The following is a 22,872-nucleotide window of genomic DNA, read 5'->3' on the forward strand; positions in this document are numbered from 1 at the left end:
CCCCTCTGCTCTGCAAGTGTATCTCTCTATTGCTTTCAATACTGTTTATCTTATTTCATTAAGAATTTAAAGTTTCTGTAGCAGCTTTTTTTTGTTGTTGTTTTTGCTAAAATTCTGGAAGACTGAGAGGAAGGGGGATTATTCTTAGTGAATGCTGAGTGTGGGGAAAGACTGAAGTGTAATTTTCGGCTCCATGATGCAATAAATGCAAAGTGTAATGAGGGGAAGGATTAAACTTAATTTTTGACTCCATAATAGTGGCAAATGCAAACTTTATTGAGGGGAAGGATTAAACTATTAACTTTCGGCTCTATGAAGGGACTGAATGTAAGGTGTAGGGGAGAGAGCGATTCAGGGGTCAACTTTCGGCTCCGTGAGGGAAGTGAATGCCAAGTGTAGCGAGCGGAAGGATTAAACTGTGAACTGCCGGCTTCACGAGGGGAGCCAAGGGAAAGCGCAGTTGGGGGAAGGATTAAAATATTAACTTTGGTCCCTTCCCGGCAGCAGCGCAGGCGCGGGGAGCGCCCGTCCCGCCGCCCCTCCCCTCAGCCCCTCAGCGCCCAAGATGGCGGCGGCGCTGAGGCGGCCCCTCCTTCCCTCCCCGCGCCCGCGCTGCGTCACCGCTCCCGCCCTCTCCCTCTCCGCCGCCATTGGCCGCGGGGCGCGCGGGGCGCAGCCAATGGGCGGCGGCGCCCAGAGCGAGGCTGGCCCCGCTCCCCCCTCCCAGCCTCGCTCGCCCCGTCCCTTCCCCCGCTCGGCGGCACCGGCGCGTTCGGGCCGCCGGGACCGGCCCGGGCCCGCTCCGAACCGCCCGCTCCGGGCCCCGCTCCTGCCCGCCGCACCGCGCCCGGCCCCGCTCCGGGCCCCCACACCCGGCCCCGCAGCGGCGCCCCCTCGCCCCGGCCCTTCCCGGCTCGCCGAGGCCGAGAGCGGGCCCGCCGGGCCCCCGGCGCGCTCGGGCCCGGGCGGAGGCGGAGGGGCCGCGCTCCTCCCTGGCCGCCCCCGCCATGGCCGACAACGAGAAGCTGGACAACCAGCGCCTCAAGAACTTCAAGAACAAAGGCCGCGACCTGGAGGTGAGCGCGGCGGGGCCCGGCCGCGGCCCAGCCCGCCCTGAGCCGCGGGGAGGCGGGAGCGGCGCTGCCGGGCGGGGAGGGAGGGCAGGCCGGGCAGGGAGGGAGGAAGGAGCCGCCGAGGCCGCGCTGCGGGCCGGGCGCGGCCGGGCCTGGGCCCGGGCCCCGGGGCTCCCGGCGAGGGGCAGCGGCCGAGCCCGCCCGGGTCGCTCCGGGGCTCCGCGGCCCCTCGGGCCCGGCAGCGGCCGCGGCTCCTCCCGGGCGGCCGCGCCCGCCGGGGCTCGGCCCGGCCCTGGCCCAGCGGCCCCGGTGCGGCGTGCGCTCGGCGGAATTGCTGCAGGAACGATCCCTCCGAGCGGCCCCTAAAAGCCTGAGTCAGGATTAGGGCCCGGTTGGGTGTTCTGCTGCGTGTCTCCAGGATACTTAATGAAATAAATAACGCCCTAACTTTCATAGCAAGATTATTTTTTTAAAACACTTTCTATCTCTCTCTCTTTTTTTAAATTTTTTTTTTAATATTTCTTGTTTTCTGTTCAGATAGTTGAGAAGCCGTTTTGGCTCGTAGCACAGAGCCCCTGAACTTTTTGGTGCCTCAATTATTTGAGCTGCGAAGGTGCTTCCTAAACACAGCAGGATACATAATTAACTTGGGGTTTCCTTAGGAAATTAGTCGAATTTTAAAACTAGGTATCAATGCTCACCCTTGAACACTCAGCCAAGAGTGCTGGTTGGAGCTTAAAATTGTCTGCTCAGGGTTCTCGACAAGAATTTTGGTGTTCTCGTGGCTGCTTTTTACTGGCCTCAAAGTGTCCCTCGTGTTTTCCATAATATTCCAGTCTTACATGTGAAGACATTACAATGTTTCAAAAGTAAAAACTCCTTTATGTTCCCTGTATTAATTTAAACATCAGCCAAGTTTCCCAGAAGTCTGTAACACCTGGCTTTTTAACCTGTCCGGTGAGATTGATAAAACAGCTTATTACTCAGTTATGTCCAAACTTTTGGCAAAAATATTGGGAGTGGGAATAATTAATTGCTCTGTTTGCTGGCAGGGTTGTGAGGTAACCCCTTGCCTTAGATACTAATTTATTTTAATATAAATTTTTGTGACCACTGAATAGGCAGTTATAGGAAGGCATCTTCAGGACTGCACACAGAATGTGCCATTGCAGTGAAAAATGGGATTCCTGAGCAGACACAGGCTGGAATTCAGGTGCTTTGGTGCAGCACTGTAGGGGAAAAGGGCTGAAGCAGGGAAGGTTCAAGATGGACACGCAGGTAACACCACGTGGGAGTGTGTCAGAAGCTCTTCAGTCATTTTGTTTTATTTGCTGCAGCGCTGAAATGCCTTTTTCCACAGCCCAAACCCACTGCTGGGCCGTGTTAAATTTTAGAGAGTGACATTTATCCAGCAAATCCTGGAGCACATGCCTGCTCCCTAAAATAACCACGGTTATAGCAGGGCTATTTTTCATACAATAGCTCAGCTCTGGCTGTCCCTGCTGCTCACTAAGTGCTTACACATCACACTGGTCAGGCCAGGGGAGCTGCTGGTGCCCACTCCCAGCCAGCCTCCAAAATCCAGCTTGCAGGGCTGCTTGGGCTCAAAGTTGTGTATTTATTTGGCAGAGGAAGCCAACATTTGATCTTTATCTCCTTCACTCCTCCCCCTTTTGATCTGCGCTGAAATTCTCGTTGGCCCTGGGTTGTTTTTACAAAGCCATCGTTTTTTCAAAATTTTCCATGACAGTTTTACCCCTAGAGAAAAGAGAAATCACCCTAATTTCGGTGGGTGCCAAATGGAGAGATTTCTAGAGGTTATGAAAGGTTGCCATGTTGTGAATTGCAAACTTCCTACAAATGTTATCTCTTAATTCCATGTGCTCACATCAGTCCATTGACAGTTACAGTTCCTGTCACATTGTCCTTGCCTTCCAGGTTTTACATATTCACAGGAAGTTCTTGCATTTCTGACCAAAAGCAGGGAATTTCCTACATTTTATCCCCTAAAGTACAAAACATTTACTCACCTTTTTGGATATTTGGTTTCTTTCTCCCAATATGCTTCTAAAACCACAAATTCTGGCCTGGAAAAAAGAGTGGGGGGGGGAAAAAAGAAAACAACCCCCAACACAAGCACCTGTTTTACATCAGATGTGTGACAAAATTCCCTCATATGCTCAAGTCTTGGGCAAACATTTCCTGCACGGGCACGTTGTAAATAATTGCTGCCATGTGTTTGGAGATGCCAGATTGCTGGTGACACTGGGAATTGAGGCATTCCCTGGGAGCAGGAATCTCCAGGAAATCCTTGTCCTGTCCCTGCTTTCTGCTCCTGCCCAAAGGAGCACATGGTGTATGTAATAAAGTTTGGAATAGAGGGAGAGCAGTAATTTGGAGCTGAGGCAGCTCTGGGGGGGAATTAAAGATTTCAGTGCTTGCAACATTTTTTTTTTTAGGGTCTTCAAGATTTTAGAGCTGTGGGGGGAAAATAGAATTGGTTCAGCACCAAGAGGAGCCTTGCAAACTGCAGAAGTGGCCACAGTTTTTAACCTCCAACCCCAAAGCCTGACTTGGAGAAGGGTTTATCTGGGCTCTGGTATTAAATTATGCAAATACTGGTGCATTAGGGAGCAGGATAAGGTGACTTTTTTCATCTTGTCTTCAGTGAGGAACAGGTTTTGCTTGGGCTTTTTTTTTTCCCTTGGATGAGAAAGGCTGAGCTGGTTTTTGCTGGTTCTTGTGGGGATGGCTGTGCTGACACCCACCCAAGCTTTGTTTTTAATGGTGGTACCACAGATCTTGGAATTAAACCCCAGATCTTCACTGTACAGAGCCCAGAGAAGTCCAGATTGATCACTGTGACTGTGCTGGATTGTTATGGACAGATTGAGTTTAAATAATGCCTTTTTAGTCCTGCATTGAGGGATCTTGATTTGGGAAGGTTTGCAGAGTTTTGGGCTGTTTTATTCGCTTCATTTTCTTTCACCTGGTGATTGAACATTTCATTTTCTCTTGGTGATTGTCGCCTGCTGCAGCACTGCAATCTGACTGACATTTAGAGTTTTTTTTTTTTTTTTAAATGAAATAAAAAAATATTTCCTGCATTTTATTTCTCTGGAAATCTTGGAAGAACCTGCTGAATGTTTCCTGCCCTGCCTCACCTGTGTGAGATGAAGGATTGCTTGAACAGTGCCAGCACAGGAGAGGTGTTAAACAGAGATTCCTGCTCTGCAATTGAGAGATGCATGAAGGGAAATGATGATAATTCTGTGATGCAGAGCACTTCAAAACTAATTTTGGAGCAGCCATTGCATCAAGATGCTTGAAGATCAGTAATGTCAGGATTTTAAGAGCTGCCAGCATCGTTCAGTGGACTTCAAAAATACCAATATTTTTTGAGAACACCAAGGAAGCTCCAGGGGAGTGAAGGAAGGGTGGTGGTGTGAGATATATTGAATATTGCAGGTACTTTGAAGCTTTTCAGCCCTTTCTGGATCCCACACAAAATAGTCTGCTTGGGATTAAATATGGAAGAACTGAAGGAGAGCAGGAATTTCACTCAGTGAGATAAAAATAGGCTCCTTTAAGCTGACTTGGAGTTCTGTGGTGAAGCTCATCCATCTTGTCACTTTGAAATGATACTGAGATATTTGTTTAAGGCATTTTCTCTGCCATGCACAGCTTCTCCAGGAAAAATGGGCCTGGTGGCACATGTAATGTCATATTGATTTTTATTTTTTTATCTGGAGCTCAGACTCCCATTTCCATTCTGAAGTTGCTGAGATGTGACCTCTGGGGGTATCTTGGGTTGGCTTTATGATCCCAAAGCATTTTCAGCAGTGGTCTCCAGAGCAGATTTCATTGCTGCACTTTGGAATTGAGATGGGATTTGTATAGAAGGGGGGTAATGGATGGAGGGGGGCCTGAATCACTGACTGTAACTGGGGAAAACCAGTCTGTTCTCAGCTGTCTATTCCCTGTGAGGTGTGCTTTGTTTTTATTTGGAGTCCCAGACCACACTGGTGCTGGTAGCAACTTCCTGGGAAGCAAGGAAGGAAGGAAGGATGGCACAAGCAGCTCATTTTTGATTTACAATAACTGTTGACTCTGCAGTTCCCCAGCAGAAACAACGTGCCCTTGGAAACCATTCCCTGGGATGAGAGCAGCAGCCAGAGTTCTACAGCTCCTCCTGTGCTGTCAGAGCTCCCTGCTGGAAGTGGAGACATGGAGTGGAACATTTTGGAACAGCAAAAAAGCCCCACCCCAGCCAGGAGTGAGCACAGGCTGAGCTCCTGATCCCTTCAGGGAGGGGATCCCATTCCAGGGCTCCCAATTCCAGGGCTCCCATTCCAGGGCTCCCCTTCCGGGGCTCCCCATTCCAGGGTTCCCCATTCCAGGCTCCCCATTCCAGGGCTCCCCATTCCAGGGTTCCCCATTCCAGGCGTCCCATTCCAGGGTTCCCCATTCCGGGGCTCCCCATTCCGGGGCTCCCCATTCCAGGATTCCCATTCCAGGGCTTCCCATTCCAGGGTTCCCCATTCCAGGGTTGACCCTTCCAGGGTTCCCCCTTCCAGGGCTCCCCCTTCCAGGGCTCCCCCTTCCAGGGCTCCCCCTTCCAGGGCTCCCCATTCCAAGGTTCCCCCTTCCAGGGCTCCCCCTTCCAGGGCTCCCCATTCCAGGGCTCCCCATTCCAGGGCTCCCATTCCAGGGTCCCCATTCCAGGGTCGCCCATTCCGGGGTTCCCCATTCCGGGGTCGCCCATTCCAGGCTCCCCATTCCAGGCTCCCATTCCAGGTGTGTTTTTAGGCAAGGCTGGTGCATCCCAGCTCCTTGAAAACCCCCAGAATGTCCCAGGATCCTGCAGGCATCACTACCAGGAGATTTTAGTGATAAGCTGAAGGGCTCAGTCATGACTAATGGTCAGAAATAGCCCTTATGATAAATCTGAAGCTAAATATAATTGAAAAAAGGAGGATGGAGGGGTGGCCATGGCAGGCCGACAGAAATAGATCGGATCATTTGATTTTTGATGTAGCAAACGACAAACAGGATCCAGTGCCTGGGACAGCCACGTGCATTCCTGGCAGAGTGGGGCACGTTTCTCAGCTGGAGCCCTTGCCAGGCCCCTCTGAGCTGGGCTGGGCTGGTCCCAGGGGTTTTCTGTGGTGCTGGGAGCTGATTCATGGGGCTCAGATGTCCCCCAGAGCCAGGACACCACCACCCCTCATCTCTGCCCTGTGAGCTGCACGAGCCCAGCTGGGCTCTGCTTGGCATTTCACTCTCTCCAGGCTCTTCCTTCTCCAGCTGGGCTGGTGGCACTGGGGATCCCGTGGCAGAGCTGCCTTCAGCTCTCATTTGTTGTGCTCTTCCTCCTCCTCCTCCTCAGATGAGCAGTGCCAGGCTGACCTGGAACTCTTCAGTCAACAGACTCTGTGTACACAGAGTGATTTTAGTGGGGGCAGGCTTTGGGAAATGGTGCTTCAGAGTGACTTCAGTGCTGCTGGCTTGTCTTTCACGTGGAGGCTTTTGAGATTGCAAGGTGTGCAGGCAGGAATTCAGCCAGGCCTGTCAGCTCCTGGCAGGAGGGGGAGCATCCTCCCTGTCCCACCAGAGGATCCTTTACAGTCCCATCACCTGCAGGCAGGAATTTTTAAGGAAAGAATTTTCTAAATGATACAACTGAGGCTTTTTTTATTGTAACATTTGTTCTGGTCCCACTCAGTTGTGTCTGTGTTAGCAGCAGCTTTGCTGTGAGCAGCAGTGTCACCCCTGGGGTCTGGAAGAGTCACCCCTCTCCCAGGCAGATTTTGGGTGGCAATGCTGATTTTGCTGGCCTGTGCTTTGGGAAGGTGGTAAAGGCCTGTGAGATCATCAGGGGCGTGGTGCAGTTCTGCAATCTGATCATCAGAGGCTTTCCTCACATTATTTATTATTATTATTATTATTATTTATATTATTATTATCTTGGATGTGCCAGATCAGTGGAGTTTGGAGAAACTCCCCTGAGAGCCTGGAGTGCCTAAGGCAGGTGGAAGCTGCAGCACCTTTGCAAAGTCTGGCAGTGCTGGGTGGGATCCAGCAGTGGCTCAGCCTCTCCTGGAGCTCAGAGGAGCATCCCTGGGGTGATTCCTGCCTTCCCTCTGCTCTCCAGAGCTGCCTCCATTGCCCTGGGGGATCCCAGCTGTGGGACATCACCACTCCCTTGAGGATCTGCCAGGCCTTTACCACCTTCCCAAAGCACAGGGCAGAAAATCAGCACTGCCCCCCAGAATCACCCTTAGGCTTGGAGTGCTGATTTTGGGAGAGGGGTGGCTCTTCCCAGAGCCCACACTGCTGCTCCCAGCAAAGCTGCTGCTGACACAGACACAGCTGAGTGGGACCACAACAAATATTCCAACAAGAAAGAGGCCTCAGCTCCCCTCTCTGGCTGCCCCAGGCTGCTGCAGCTGCCCCTGGCACTTTGCCCTTTGCAGAGCAGGCAGCTCTCCCTGGGGGAGTGTGGATTTTCCCCTCTGCCCCCAGAGCAGCAGGAACCAGCCCTGCTTTGCCACTTTTTCCTCTCCTTACCCTTTTTCTCTGGGGAGCTGCAGTGTTGTGCTCAGCTGAAATTGGATTTGATCAACTGCACCTTCTTTTTGATCAGAATAAGGAAGAAAAATGCTTTAAAAGTGAGCTTTTAATGCTTATCTTCAGATCTCCTTGCTTTCAGGAGGTTCCTTTTCCCAGGGACTTCCAGCTTTCCCTGGGCTTGTCACAATAAGAATGGAATTGTTTGGAATTTTGCTGTTCTCATTCGCTGCAGAGTTCAAAGTGTTCAAATAAACTCACTCCAGCCTGATTTATTTCTGTTTTCACTGCAGTAACACAAGCAGCAATAAACCAATTTATGTATATTTACAATTGTTGTTTTACCCTGAGCACTGTCAATGGCAGCTGTAGAGAAAATGACAAAAAATTCTGCTCTTGGAATGTCAAAGGGTCTAATTTATAAATAACAGTTCTGGAACTCAGCTTTGCTTGCAGGTCTCTTAACATGAGCTTCTTTATAAAGTTATTTTCCTGTTGGATTGCCATGGTCCTTTTAATGCTTTTGGTGCTGTTTTGTGCACGACTCGTCTCCATCTTGCCCTTTGAAAAATGTGCTTTCATTCCTAATTCCTTTTTTCCTCAACTTGAAGACTTAGGAGAATGTTTTAGTGTGAAATAACAGAAATATTGCAGTTATTTCCATTTCCTGTAGGATCTCTACTTTTATAATGAAAATTAAACCCTGTGTGTAAAAGTTTTGTTTAAAATACATGAACTGAAATAGTTGTACAAGAACTTTTTAAATTTATCTAAATGCAGATGATTTTTATCTCTATGTTTTTCAGACTATGAGAAGACAAAGAAATGAAGTTGTCGTGGAGTTGAGAAAGGTGAGGCGACCCAGATTATTCTTTTATTTTATACAATTATTCTCACCAAATGGGATTTTACTTTGTTGTTACTCTGATAAAATGTAAGAGTTTTCAGTAAAGACTCAAAAGTTCTGAAGTTATGGGAGTTCCACAACTTTTGTCCTGAAAACCAGGAGTTTATTTTTAACCTAATTTAGGGATGACTCCTTGCACTTCTAGAGGTTTTTAAAGATTTGGTTTTTCCTTTATAAATCAGCTGTTCCTGCTCATCTGCAGGCAGAAAAATATTTCCTTACAATTAAGTGTGGAAGAGTGTGAAGGTAAAACTGAAATTGTTGGAAAAAAGGAATCACAACTGGAATTATTTTTCATCTGAGCTGAACAGAAAACCTGTGGGAATTGGTGTGTCCTGTTAGAAATGATGAGAAATAAACTGGAATGTTGGTGTGCACGTGAAATGTCCAGCACCAGTTGGATGCAGGATTTTTTAGGAAGAATTCCCAAATTGTGCTTCTCTGGGCAGTGCTTTTCAGCTGGTTTTGGAACATTTCAGTGTCAGTGGTGGTGTGGTTATGATTGTTTGAGACAGAACCCCCCACTCCCCCTAAATCCAAGTTTTAAAGGAATTCCACCATTTTTCTCTTGAAGAACAAAAGAGATGAGCATCTCCTAAAGAGAAGGAATGTTCCCCATGAAGATATCTGTGAGGATTCTGATATTGATGGGGACTTCAGAGTGGTAAGAGTTAACTTGCAATAATTTCTTCTTTTTGCATCCTTAAAAGACATTTGGAATTTCTGACTGCTTCTTGTCTCTGTTTTCCAGCAAAATACTTCTTTGGAGGCAATAGTACAGGTAAAAACTGTTACATTGTTTGAATATTCTTTATGGCAGGATGGCAGATGTGTGAGAAATGTATTTTCTCTTCTTTTAGAATGCTTCAAGTGACAACCAGGGTATTCAGTTAAGTGCTGTGCAGGCAGCAAGGTAAGAACACACTTTCCTCAAATATCCTGATTTTATTTTTATTTTTATTTGATCATGCTCTTCATGTCAGAAAATGTGTTCCAGCTTAACTGAAATGGTATTAATGAAGTGATTTTTAAAAGGAAAATAGAACTTTGAAGAAACCAGAATACACAGACCTTTTAAGTAGTGTGGATTTCCTTTACATGTAAATACCTGCATTTCTTTTGGTGATGCTTCTCACAGAGCAAAATGCACACTTTAAAGGACTGTAAAAGCTTTGGCTTTGAGTGCAGAAAGAGCTGAGTGTCTCCTTTTGTAGGAGTTGGAGCTGAACAACTCTCATCTTTTATCTTCCTGGCTGGTGATAAACTTCCAGAGGGGAGAAAGCATGGAATGAAATGGATAGAATGGCTTTGCTTTAGCAGTGGCTCAATAATTTCACTTTGGGGGGTTATTTTCAATTAAAGAGGAGGAAACAAATCCTGTGGGAGGAGGAGGGAAACCCTTGGGAAGGAATTCCCAGCCCAGCAGGAGCAGTTTGGTCGTTGGGACTCCATTGGAGATCCCAAACTCAACCACAGGGAGCCTTGCCTGCCCAGCTCCAGTGACAGCACTGATCCTTTTTTGAGGGGAAGCTTGGATTGCACAATCCCCTGCTCCTTTCCAGGCAGGATTTGTCAGTAATTTGGGTTTTTGTCCATTTTCCTGCAGGAAGCTGCTGTCCAGTGACCGCAACCCACCCATCGACGACCTAATCAAATCAGGAATATTACCCATCCTAGTGCACTGTCTTGAAAGAGATGACAAGTGAGTACTGCCAAAACTCCAACTGCTGCCCCTGCTGCCCCAGTCCCTGCAGTTCAGCTGTGTGCCCCAGATGTGGGTGCTAACACCGGTGCTTTTTCCTTGTCTGCAGTCCTTCCTTGCAGTTTGAAGCTGCGTGGGCCCTGACGAACATCGCCTCTGGAACCTCGGAGCAAACCCAGGCTGTAGTTCAATCCAGTGAGTCCTGCAGGGGGGATCTGCTGCCACCCACCCCTGGGCTCTGGGTGGGGTCAGCTTGGCAGTCAGGGCCCCAAAGGAGCTGTGCCAGGTGTTCACCTCACACTCCTGGCTTTGCCTTCGTTTCCTCAGGGTTTACACCCGCTTGGGGTTCCTAATGGTGAGCAGCAGCTGGAAACTCAAAATATCTTAGCAGAGTTGATACCTGCTGGCTTCCAGCTTTCAAACTTGGGAAAAAAAACTACAAAAAACTTGGAATCAAACCAAACAAGCCCTCTGAAAAGCTCCCTGTTGTGAAGAGAGGAGAATATTCACAGACCAGAGGGTGCCTGACACCGAACTCTTCCAAAATTAAGTTGAATTACAATTCCTGTCCTTCCTCTGCTGGGGCATGTGAAACGTGGGAAGGAATTGTGGCTGGAATCTGAGCTACCAGGCAAAGCAAACTTTGCTCTGGACTCCAGGCATGTCCTGGAGCAGAGCTTCTGTTGCTAAATCAGAACCAAGTGGGCAGGGCTTTAATTGAGTGGAGAACCAGAGCTTCTTGAAGAATCAGAGATGCAGTGAAATGAGTTTTTCCTAACATTTAAGGAAGAAAAATGCACCAAAATTATGTTGGCTGCAAGATCAGTTGCTTCTGTTTTTGCAAACCTGGTGTTAAGAGCCTGTGAACTTTGATATAATTTGATTTTCACTCTTACAGGATGTACCTTTGGTAATACTTTTATCTTTTTCTCCATCCTCTTCCTTCCCCAGTTGCAACCTTAGTTTTCTTTGGGAAATCCAATGAATAGATAATCTATCCCACCCCTGATGTAGAATACTTTAAATCTAATTTATCAGTTATTTGATCACTTTTTCAGTGATTTCTGTAGGTCTCTATTGCACTCTGTTAGTCAATTTAATAGCTGTGATATATTAAGTTATTATTTATTTCAATTTAAAATGATTTTTTGTAATTTTTCCATAAGAACTTATTAATCTGCTTGCTGGAGATGTTTTTTCTCCTTAAAAACTGTAAATACCTTCATTTAGCAGGGAATAAGAATCCTGCTGATCAGTTGTTTCTCTGGTAAACACATGATTTACATTAAGAAAAAAATCCAACTAAAAATTTCAAATTTCTCTTGAAATTTATGAAATAAATGGGTTCCTTACAGACTGGGCTGTTATGTAAGCAAGCACCTCAGTGCTGGGGGAGAATAAAACAGAATTAATTATGTAAATGTGGATTTCTTTCCTGCCCTCTTCCCACATTCCCTCTCCTTAATTCCCACTCCATTCCTGCTTATTCTCCAGTTGCTTCCTTGGAGTTTGGTCTCTGTTGTTCCTTTGCACTTGGGGCTGCTGCATAACTTAGCAGAGAATTTCTGAATTCAATAAATGGAGCTAAATTTGGACCCTGACAAGCTTCAGTAAACTTGAGGCTTGCAAACAAATTAAATGTCAGGGGTTTAATATTCTCAAGTGCAGGCTCTGTAAGGATGTGCAGCAAAGGAGGAATCATTGCAGTGTTTTATTTCAGTATCACCTGGGAAATGAGTGAAGCTTTCACCAGCTCTTAACAGGAAAATCAAGTCTCATGTGAGAGTTTTTGCTCTTTGGGGATGCATTTTTAACCATTTCCCTGGGTTATTTTTGTACCTTTCAGATGCTGTGCCGCTTTTCCTGAGACTGCTGCATTCACCTCATCAAAATGTCTGTGAGCAAGCAGTGTGGGCTTTAGGAAATATCATAGGTGGGTCTCCCTCCTGCCAGCACCACCCCCTGGGGGCATTTATTTATTAATTTATTATTATTATTATTATTATTATTATTATTATTATTATTATTATTATTATTATTATTAATTTTATTATTATTATTAATTTTATTATTATTATTAATTTTATTATTTTTATTAATTGTATTAATTTTACTATTTATTATTATTTATTATTATTATATTATTATTTATTATTTTATTATTATTTTATTATTTAATTATTGTAACGCCTGCCACCATCAACTTCTGGGCATGTTTTATTATCATTACTCCCTGCCACCACCACCACCCTCTGGGCATGTTTTATTTTATTATTGTTACTCTTTGCCACCACCACCACCCTCTGGGGATGTTTTATTATTGTTTGGAAATTTTGTCAAGGAATTTTCAGGAATATTTTGGGTTCTCACAGTTCTTGGTGGTCTGGTGTTTGTCTGCCACCCCTTTCCCTTACCCAGCACTGTAAATCTGTAAATGATGGTGAAATCTCTAAATGAAGGGATGGATGTTTGCTGGTAAAATCTGAAAATGCTGGGCTGATGGTAAAATCTCTTAAATTTTAACAGAATAGAAATCTGTAAATGCTGGGATATTTTCTGATAAAATCTGTAAATGCTGGGATGGTTTCTGGTAAAATCTCTACATTTTAACAGAATAGAAATCTGTAAATGATGGGATAGATGTTTGCTGTTAAAATCTGTAAGCAATGGGATATTTTCTGTTAAAATCTGTAACTGCTGGGATGGTTTCTAGTAAAATCTCTAAATTTTAACAGAATAGAAATCTGTAAATGATGGGATAGATATTTTCTGTTAAAATCTGTAAATGCAGGGACGTTTTCTGGTAAAATCTCTGAATTTTAACAGAATAGAAATCTGTAAATGATGGGATAGGTGCTTGCTGATAAAATCTGTAAATGCTGAGATATTTTCTGTTAAAATCTGTAAATGCTGGGATGGTTTCTGGTAAAATCTCTAAATTTTAACAGAGTACAAATCTGTAAAAAAGACAGATGCTTGCTGTTAAAATCTTAAGCAATGGGATGGATGTTTGCTGTTAAAATCTGTAAATGCTGGGATGGTTTCTGGTAAAATCTGTAAATGCTGGGATGGTTTCTGGTAAAATCTGTAAATGCTGGGATGGTTTCTGGTAAAATCTGTAAATGCTGGGATGGTTTCTGGTAAAATCTCCTAATTTTAACAGAGTACAAATCTGTAAACAAGATAGATGTTTGCTGATAAATTCTGTAAATGCTGGGATGTTTTCTGTTAAAATCTGTAAATGCTGGGATGGTTTTTGGTAAAATCTCTGAATTTTAACAGAATAGAAATCTGTAAATGCTGGGATATTTTCTGATAAAATCTGTAAATGCTGGGATGGTTTCTGGTAAAATCTCTGAATTTTAACAGAGTACAAATCTGTAAACAAGCTAGATGCTTGCTGTTAAAATCCTAAGCAGTGGGATGGATGTTTGCTGTTAAAATCTGCATCTGCTGGGATGGTTTGTGTTCCAAGCCCTGCTTGTGCCCCACAGGTGACGGACCCCAGTGTAGAGATTACGTCATTAGCCTTGGAGTAGTGAAGCCGCTGCTGTCCTTCATCAGCCCCTCCATCCCCATCACCTTCCTCAGGAACGTCACCTGGGTGATGGTGAACCTGTGCCGCCACAAGGACCCCCCTCCGCCCATGGAGACCATCCAGGAGGTGCTGCAGGGCGGGAGGGCTCTGCAGGGGCTGGCCTGGGCTTGCTCTGCCTCCAGGCTAACCCTGGGTGTTTGTTTCCCCCTCAGATCCTGCCAGCGCTCTGTGTTCTGATTCACCACACGGATGTAAATGTGAGTGACCCCTCCCAGAGCCACTTGCAGCTTCTGCTCTGGGTTTGCAGCTGAAATGTAAAATCAAGGGGAAATCTGGGGTGTTCCCTTTGCTGGGACAAGCTGCTGTGGATATCTGTTAACTGCTTCTTTTGAAATACTGATGTTATTTTTAAATAGTGATTTTTCCCCTAGTATTCCTGTCTTTGCAAGTGTTTATTTGCATGTACTTTCCCTGCACTTATGACTGAAACTGCTTTCTATTTTTATTTCTGTGAGCATTCATTCACAAAGAAATACAGAATTTTTTTTTGCCTAGAACTTTAATTTGTAATGAAAATCAGTGTGAATGAAAGAAAAACCAGTGTCTGCTGCACATGTCAAATGTCAGGGTTAGCTGTAACTTCTGAGGTTAAATTTCATTAAATATGACAATTTCATTAAATATGAAATTGTCATTTAAAAGTGAAGTAAATGAGCAAAACTTCATTGAAATTATGGAATGAGTCAGCTTTTTGTCTGAACATAAATCAGAATTTAAGATTAACTCTTTGCTTCATAAAGAAGTTGTAGCTGAGTTAATGGCATCAGTGCTCTGCAAAAAATATGTCTGTATTAACTTTACAATTCCTGTAGTAATTGTGTGATTTAATTTCTTGTCTCTAAGGAGGGGAAATTAAATTTATTAGAATTTTAGAAATTCCTGTATTGGTGAGCCATTCACGAACTGTCATCTGGAGCAGCACTCACTCAATATTTTTGCCAGCTGTCATTTGAAACATTGACATTTCCTGCTGCTGAGACTGGCTTTGCTGCATGTGAATGCTCCCAGATATTAACTCAGATAATTGTCAGTGCACCCAACCGTGCCTGGTTTGGCTCGGTGTGTGTGCTGCTGCCAGAGCTGCTGTTGTGTCCTGGCAGATCCTGGTGGACACAGTCTGGGCACTGTCCTATCTGACGGACGCTGGCAACGAGCAGATCCAGATGGTGATAGACTCTGGCATTGTCCCTCACCTGGTTCCTCTCCTCAGCCACCAGGAAGTCAAAGTCCAGGTGAGTTTGGCTCGCGCAGAGCAGGTGACCCCAAAATGTCAGAGAACCCTTCCTTTCTAGAACTCACATTGAAATGTAATAAATATTTTTCCCTGTGTGCTGCAGCATTAGCATATGAACCCTTTCTATCTGCTGCAGAGGGTGTTTAGAGGGGAAATGTTTTGGTTTTGGTTTTGTTTCCAGACGGCTGCGCTGAGGGCTGTGGGGAACATCGTCACTGGCACCGATGAGCAGACACAGGTGGTTCTCAACTGTGAGGCTCTCTCACATTTCCCAGCACTTCTGACACATCCCAAAGAAAAAATTAATAAGGTGAGCAACACCAGAGGTTTGTACCTGATGGAGAAATTTTACATTTGGCTGAGCTGGGCTTCCACATTGCATAGTGCCATAAAGATGTGAGTAATGGACTCCTTCCACCAGTTTGTGGCAAATGTCAGCAAATACTGATTTTTTTGTTTCTGGAAATGAATATCCGTAGGGAAGGAATTGAATGAATGTCCATAGGGAAGGACAGGAATGTCAGTGTTTGTAGGAAATCAAAGCTTTCTCTTGTCAGTCTGCCCGTTGACTTGTGTAGGAGCTCTCAGTACCTGGAGTGTCCCCTTAAGGCTTGCCCTGGCTCTCTCAGAGGTGATGACACAGAGACAGTTGGGTGTGTGTGGGTGATGGGTGTGTGTGGGAAGGGTGGGGGCTGTGTGTGCTGTGTGGGGGCTCTCGTGGGGGCACTGATGGCAGTGCTGAGCCAGGAGTGCATCTGAGGCGTGTTGGGCACCGCGGGCCCCTCTGCAACACTGCCTGTGATTAAAGGCCCAGGAAAGCCCACCAGGAGAGCCCCAGGCAGCCCAAATGTCTCCAGGGTCACCAGTGATCCTGTGCTCTGATCTCAGAGAGCCAGGGCTGAGCACTGCTGAAGCTTCTTTGGAAACTCTCAGCTCAAAAGTTCTTACTCAGGGAGGCTGAGAAGGGAATTGAATGGTGGAGGATTTCTAGGAAGGGAGAAATCTATCAGCTGTGGGATTTTAAAAGGTTGCTACTCTGAATATACTTAAAATTGTATTTAAAGCTGTTACTTGTTGATTAAAGTTGAGATTCCCACTGTAAAAGGGGGGTGAGGGCTGGGAGTTTAACTCAGGGAGGGGCTGCTGGGGAAGGGATCTGTTCTTGCTTTGCCTGGCAGGAGAGTCCTTGTGGACAGAATGAGCATAAAGGGTCACAAACTTCAGAGCATTGTTAAAAATCAAGAGTTGAATTCATAGTGCTGCATTCTCCTGAAGCTCAGGAGGGTCAGTGGGAAGGAGGTCAAGAACTGTCATGTGTGGAGTGAGGATTCTGTCACTGAGAGCTGCTCATTGCAGTGCTGGGAGCAATCAGAAGGGCTCATTTGGCATTTCCTGTCTCCAAATAATTTCTCCTTTTAATTTGAAGTATTTGGTTGAAGCTGGTAACAGCCTGAGGAGTCTTGTGGAGCCTCCTGAGGTGAGATTGTCCCTTTGGTTTGTCTCAGCAAGAATTCAGCTCTGCCCAGTCAAGCTGATCAATGCTTGGTTGTGTTCAAGGTTGGCCAGTTGCAGTGGACATAAAGGATGGAGAATCCTTCTGTGAGTTAATTCCTGGTGTTTTATTTTGCAGGAAGCAGTGTGGTTCCTATCTAACATCACTGCAGGAAACCAGCAGCAAGTTCAGGCAGTAATAGATGCAAACCTTGTTCCAATGATAATCCATCTTCTAGATAAGGTCAGATCCCAAGCATTGGTGCTTCAAATCCTGCTTTGCTTTCCAGCTCCTGGTGTCTTCTAAAAAGTGATTTCCCAAACCACTCTGTGCTGCCAAGGATCTGCTGTGGCAGAGGGAAGGAACAGCAAAAGCATCTGGGAATTCCTTAAGGGAAACGACAAATAACCCAGAGCTGCTCACAAATAGCTCTGTAAATGCCAATTTATTGATCTGGGAGAAAAGATTGAAGACTTTTCCATGTAACCCCAGCCCTGAGGTGCTGCAGCGTGCAGGGCCTTATCAGAGCTGCCATGGGCTCAGCTGCAGATGTGCCAGCTGCTGATAAGGGCTGCAGAGTGCAGGGCTGCAGCTCCTCTTTGCCTTGCTGTAAACAACCTTCCCTCCCTTTTCCCCTTCCCTTTTCCCCTTCCCTTTTCCCCTTCCCTTTTCCCCTTCCCTTTTCCCCTTCCCTTTTCCCCTTCCCTTTTCCCCTTCCCTTTTCCCCTTCCCTTTTCCCCTTCCCTTTTCCCCTTCCCTTTTCCCCTTCCCTTTTCCCCTTCCCTTTTCCCCTTCCCTTTTCCCCTTCCCTTTTCCCCTTCCCTTTTCCCCTTCCCTTTTCCCCTTCCCCTTTTCCCCTTCCCCTTTTCCCCTTCCCCTTTTCCCCTTCCCCTTTTCCCCTTCCCCTTTTCCCCTTCCCCTTTTCCCCTTCCCCTTTTCCCCTTCCCCTTTTCCCCTTCCCCTTTTCCCCTTCCCCTTTTCCCCTTCCCCTTTTCCCCTTCCCCTTTTCCCCTTCCCCTTTTCCCCTTCCCCTTTTCCCCTTCCCCTTTTCCCCTTCCCCTTTTCCCCTTCCCCTTTTCCCCTTCCCCTTTTCCCCTTCCCCTTTTCCCCTTCCCCTTTTCCCCTTCCCCTTTTCCCCTTCCCCTTTTCCCCTTCCCCTTTTCCCCTTCCCCTTTTCCCCTTCCCCTTTTCCCCTTCCCCTTTTCCCCTTCCCCTTTTCCCCTTCCCCTTTTCCCCTTCCCCTTTTCCCCTTCCCCTTTTCCCCTTCCCCTTTTCCCCTTCCCCTTTTCCCCTTCCCCTTTTCCCCTTCCCCTTTTCCCCTTCCCCTTTTCCCCTTCCCCTTTTCCCCTTCCCCTTTTCCCCTTCCCCTTTTCCCCTTCCCCTTTTCCCCTTCCCCTTTTCCCCTTCCCCTTTTCCCCTTCCCCTTTTCCCCTTCCCCTTTTCCCCTTCCCTTTTCCCCTTCCCTTTTCCCCTTCCCTTTTCCCCTTCCCTTTTCCCCTTCCCTTTTCCCCTTCCCTTTTCCCCTTCCCTCCCTTTTCCCCTTCCCTTTTCCCCTTCCCTTTCCCCTTTCCCCTGGCTGTAGGAGGGATGGACACACAGATACTCAGGACAGGATTTATTTGTTACCTCTCATGGAGCTGCTACAGTGACTCCTTGCAGAGGGGACTGTAACAAATGCAGATTTGTGGGAATCCTGCCTGACACAAACCCTACAATGGCTGTTGTGTCTCTGCTTGTGCTTCCAGGGGGATTTTGGGACTCAGAAAGAAGCTGCTTGGGCAATAAGCAACTTAACAATCAGTGGGAGAAAAGACCAGGTGAGTGCAGCTTTGGGAAACTTCATTTCCTGTGCTGGGGTTGTGGATGTCCCTGTTCCCTCTCTGTTCAGGGCTTTCCCTTCTCCTCATGGGATTTAAGAGTGACCTCCCCTTGTGCTGGGGTGGCCTGGGGTCAGAGCATCCCTGATGATTTCAGTCAGGCTCTGATGGGATTCTCAGGCATTCCACATTCCTTTGTACCTTTTCCCCACCACCACAAGGATGTGACCATTAAAAGGACAGTAACCCATGAGTAGGGGATGCTCCAGTCCCTTGTAGGCCCAGAGTAGGAGATTTGTGGCAGGGTTGGGGTGGTGCTGTCACTCTTCAGAGGTGAGGTTCAAACTCCTTACCTGACACTGACACATTCACAGTATTTGCTCCTGGGGTGTTGTAAATCTCCAATTATTTGCAGTTTAGCCCCCAAATGTTTCCCAGGAGGGGTTCCTGGGGTGGCCACTGCAGGTGCTCTGGGCTGGGTGGCTCTGACTCCTTGGGTTTGCCTGTGCTGCTGCCACGTTCCTGCTGTAACTCTTGGCTTTCCCCCCTCAGGTGGCTTACTTAATTCAACAAAATGTAATTCCTCCCTTCTGCAACTTGCTGACAGTAAAAGATGCACAAGTTGTGCAGGTGGTTCTGGATGGACTAAGTAATATATTAAAAATGGCTGAAGAGGAAGCAGAAACCATAGCCAACCTTATAGAAGAGTGTGGAGGTAGGAGGAGCAAGGGGTTCATGACTTCTCCAGGGGTTGCTGCTTTGGCATCCTGCTGGTGCTGGGTTTATTGCTGGCACAGATATTTTAAGCAAACCTGGTTTAAAGCACCCTTTTCGTGCCTATCAGGTGAATATCCACAGCTTTTCCTAAATTCATGATCAAATGAAATGTGGAGGAGCAGGATAATGGCAGTAAAGTTCATGAGGTGCTGATTTTGTAACAGTCTGCATATTAGACAAATTAGTCTAATTAACAGGAACTAAATTAGTCATTGTGGGGGTGAGGTGCTTAACTTAATCATGCACAAGTCATGTCCAGGTGAACTTGGAATAAATAATTCTACATACAGTGGTTGTGAAAATGTAATAACTTCAATTTCCTCATGGTTTTGAGACTTTCTCCATATTCTGTGTGGTTTAAGTTGACTGAAACTTTTCAGGGATGCAAGAACAGTGATATTAAACTTGGACACAGGTGGAAAACTGTGGGATTTGTTAACATGGAGTAGAATAATCCTTAAAATACCAAATCTATGTACTGAACTTCAGTGTTTATATGTATAAAATATATCTAAATATGCCAGGTGGGTGTAACAGCACTTTATTCATAACCAGATCATTCATAACTATTCCCAGTGTACTTTTTAATTTCTTTGTTGGAAGTTGTTTGGCCTGAATTTGCTGTTCTGAGGTCTCTTGTGTGTTGGTTGCAGGCCTGGAGAAAATTGAACAGCTACAAAACCATGAAAATGAAGACATCTACAAACTGGCTTATGAGATCATTGACCAGTTCTTCTCCTCAGATGATGTGAGTGTGCAGCTCCTGCAGGGTGCTCGTGCTTTTCCTTTCCACATCTGCTGCAGGCAGAGGCAGCAGCCCCAGGGCTGGGCTCAGGGGACCTGGAGCCCTTGTGTGAACCTCCTGCACCTCCTGCCATTGCTGCTGAGGAGGCATCTAAAGGAGATCTGATGCCTAATTTAAGGCTCATCTCTAGGGATTAAAATCCCAGGCTGTGAATAGTTCCTGAGCTCTCAGCTTGACACTTCCCAGTTGATGCAGCTCCCTGCTGCCTCCAGGGCTGAGGCTGCTGCCTAAGAGCCAGAGCTGGAATATTTGAGTAATGCCAGGGGTGGAATGTGCTGATCAGGAGCCTTGTTCCCGTTTCAGAATGGACCATAAATCCAAGGCAGGGTTGATTTGTGTGCATTCCCAGTCAGGAGGTTCAAGGCAGAGGGCAAGGGCAGCCCTGGCAGTCTGTGCCATGCAGGGAGGGTTTCCTGCTGCCTTGAACCCTGCAGAAATGGCCAGAAATGGGCTCAGCTGCATTCATGGCCCCTTTGCACTTGGAAGGGATTTTTGTGCTGCATTTCACTTTGATGTGAGCTGTAAGAGCCAAGTCTTGTTTAGCAACTCAACTTTGGCATTTACAGCTGGACTTGGAATTTAATCCAACGTCAGTTTGGGCTTAGTCCTTCCTTGGCTTAGTGGTGCTGGTCTTCTCCTAAGAACTTGAGACAGTTTCTGATACTGCCAGAAGGTTTTCCAGGAGAGAAAATGGTATCAACAAGAGGCTTTGGGGTGCCATGTGGCACTCCCTGACCAATACAAGCTAAAACCTTTGGGTTTAAATCACTTCATTTTAGTGCTCTCACTCAGTGAGGGGAGGGATGGCAGGGCTGGATGCAGGGAGGTGAGGAGGGAGCTGCTTTGGGATTGTCCAGCTCCTGTGTGGGGAGGTTCTGTTATGTCCCTGCTCACAATGTCCCCGTTGCATTCCAGATTGATGAAGATCCAAGCCTTGTTCCAGAAGCGATCCAAGGCGGAACATTTGGTTTCAATTCATCTGCCAATGTACCAGCAGAAGGGTTCCAGTTTTAGAGTGGTATTTTGGAAGTTTAGGTACAATGCAGCACTGAATAAAAAAAAAAAAAAGGTTTGATCCATCAATCTTGGCTCATGGGATCCGCTGCTGCATTAAATCGGGAAAGTAAATGTGAAGATTTCATTTGGAATCACAGAAAAGCCCAAATGAAGTCAAGATGGCGAGTGGGTGCGAGTGAGAATGAGTGGCAAAATGTAATGACAAACTTCACACTGAATGCTTCTTTAGATTGTTCAAAGCAAAAGGGCTCCAGGTCACAGATCTCCAGTGCCTGAGAAGGAACAGCGGCCTCCCGAGCAGCGGGGCCGCGTTCTCTCATCATCAGCCTCGTCAGCATCGGAGCCGGGGTGCGCAGAGCGCAGGGAGAGCAGCGCAGGCCTTGCTCTGCAGCCCCGTGTGGATGGAATGGCAGCGTGGGTGAGTGTCTGCAGCCCTGGCCCGGCGGCAGAGGCGTGCCTGTGATGTGTCTGTGAGCGTGCGAGCTTGAGTCGCCTCCAGGGGCTGAGAAACCTGAGATCATCCAATGAGTTCACAAGTGTCGACTTACACTGGACACACCGAGACCGGTTTAGCAGCAGACTCTGGTTTACTCCTGCAGCCTGTGTTTTCCTCTATTTTTTTGTTTTGTTTTGTTTTATTTTAATTTTTTTTCCCCTCTTCTTTTTTTTTTTTTCTTTCAGTTCTTTTTAATTTCTTTTTTCCTGTTACAGCTTCTTAGTTGTTTGTAAAGTCAGAATTTCAGGAAGGCTTCCCTGTGCATTTGCACCAGATGAATGTTTGATGTTATGAAAAGCTTTTCCATATCATCAAAACTAATTTGTAGATTTTTGCATGGAAAAAAAACCAAACAAAAAAAAAAAAGAAAATCATCCATTTCCCTTCAAACTAGACTGTGTTGCAGTACACAAGTTGCCATAATAGTAGAAAGCAGTAAAAATGTGGTAATAAAAGCTCATCCTTTTCATTTTCAAAGATAACACGAAGACCTTTGCATGTGGTAATCTCCAGCATAGTTCATTTTTAGATTTCGTTGAGTCCTGTAACCAAAATGTTTCTGTTGTGGTAGGATACCGTGCTGTGTTTCAATGTTACTTGTTTTCAAACTTTGTTTTCTATGAAAATGATATGGAAACGTCTAAAAATGAAATTTGGTGCATATGTACTGCTGAATAAAGAGCGAAAAAAAGAGGTGTGAATAGATGTACAAATCAAGTCATGGTTTGAACACCTTTAATATGCCTAATCCAATTGTTTTAGACTCTTTTTATCTTAGATGTAGGCAGCCATGAACAATCTATTTTGAGCCACTTTAGAGAGAAAAAAAAAAACAAAAAAACTTTGTATTTTTAAAACTTGCACAAAAAGGCTGCAAGTGTTTTTATAATTGGAGGAATGCCTCAGTTTTGAGGTCGTGCACACTAAATTCAAGGTGATGTTACAAATTTGTACAAACTGAACTCTTGATAAGGTGGCTCATTGTAGGAAATGCTGTGCCTTCCCCTTTGAGCACAAGTGTTGCATGAACAACAGTTTGCTATAATAAAACATCCCAGGTTAGCCACCATTAGCATCTATATCTACCTTGTGTTTTCAAATCAGCTGGTAATTCTGAAACACTGTAGAATGGATAAAGATTATTTTGTGATCATAACTCTTTGTTGGACTAGAGTATTTTTGCAGCATTCCTTGTCATCAGAAACATGGTTAAAAGTTTAAAACTAGAAGCAGCGGAAATCTAGCTTGTGAATTTATCCAAGTAGAGTGCAGGCTAGGCTGTCTTGGGGAAATAAACATTAAAACTTGCAACCCTGCTGCTCTGCCTCTTCCTTTATAGAATATTCACATTTTTCAGCACAAAACACAGAGATTCTGTGAAGAA

The 22,872-nt window shown here is 46.0% G+C and overlaps 1 protein-coding gene and 1 non-coding gene across 7 annotated transcripts; both read left to right on the forward strand.

Annotated features, from left to right (window-relative positions):
* Window positions 1–725: 725 nt before the first annotated feature.
* KPNA4 (karyopherin subunit alpha 4) lies at window positions 726–22,799 on the forward strand. 6 transcript variants are annotated; one of them, XM_071438166.1, is made up of 18 exons: window positions 733–1,076; window positions 8,450–8,494; window positions 9,125–9,214; window positions 9,302–9,331; window positions 9,411–9,463; window positions 10,157–10,252; window positions 10,362–10,447; window positions 12,099–12,185; window positions 13,747–13,916; window positions 14,003–14,047; window positions 14,951–15,082; window positions 15,266–15,394; window positions 16,511–16,561; window positions 16,715–16,819; window positions 18,322–18,393; window positions 18,946–19,108; window positions 19,824–19,918; window positions 20,891–22,799. In XM_071438166.1, exons 1-18 carry the CDS (start codon window positions 1,008–1,010, stop codon window positions 20,987–20,989), a joined length of 1,617 nt encoding a protein of 538 aa, XP_071294267.1. In that variant the 5' UTR covers window positions 733–1,007; the 3' UTR covers window positions 20,990–22,799. The 6 variants fall into 6 exon arrangements, with proteins under 6 accessions (XP_071294270.1, XP_071294272.1, XP_071294273.1 ...); XM_071438169.1 differs by lacking the exon at window positions 18,946–19,108 and having other exon boundaries at window positions 726–1,076; XM_071438168.1 differs by lacking the exon at window positions 16,511–16,561 and having other exon boundaries at window positions 736–1,076.
* LOC139595266 (small Cajal body-specific RNA 7) lies at window positions 15,711–15,971 on the forward strand. Its single transcript, XR_011680986.1, has one exon. It is a non-coding gene; the product is annotated as a small Cajal body-specific RNA 7 (non-coding RNA).
* Window positions 22,800–22,872: the final 73 nt, after the last annotated feature.

Source organism: Agelaius tricolor, unplaced genomic scaffold, assembly GCF_023055355.1.
Source record: "Agelaius tricolor isolate 1412-34295 unplaced genomic scaffold, bAgeTri1.0.p SCAF_12, whole genome shotgun sequence".
Classification (NCBI taxonomy): Eukaryota; Metazoa; Chordata; class Aves; order Passeriformes; family Icteridae; genus Agelaius; species Agelaius tricolor.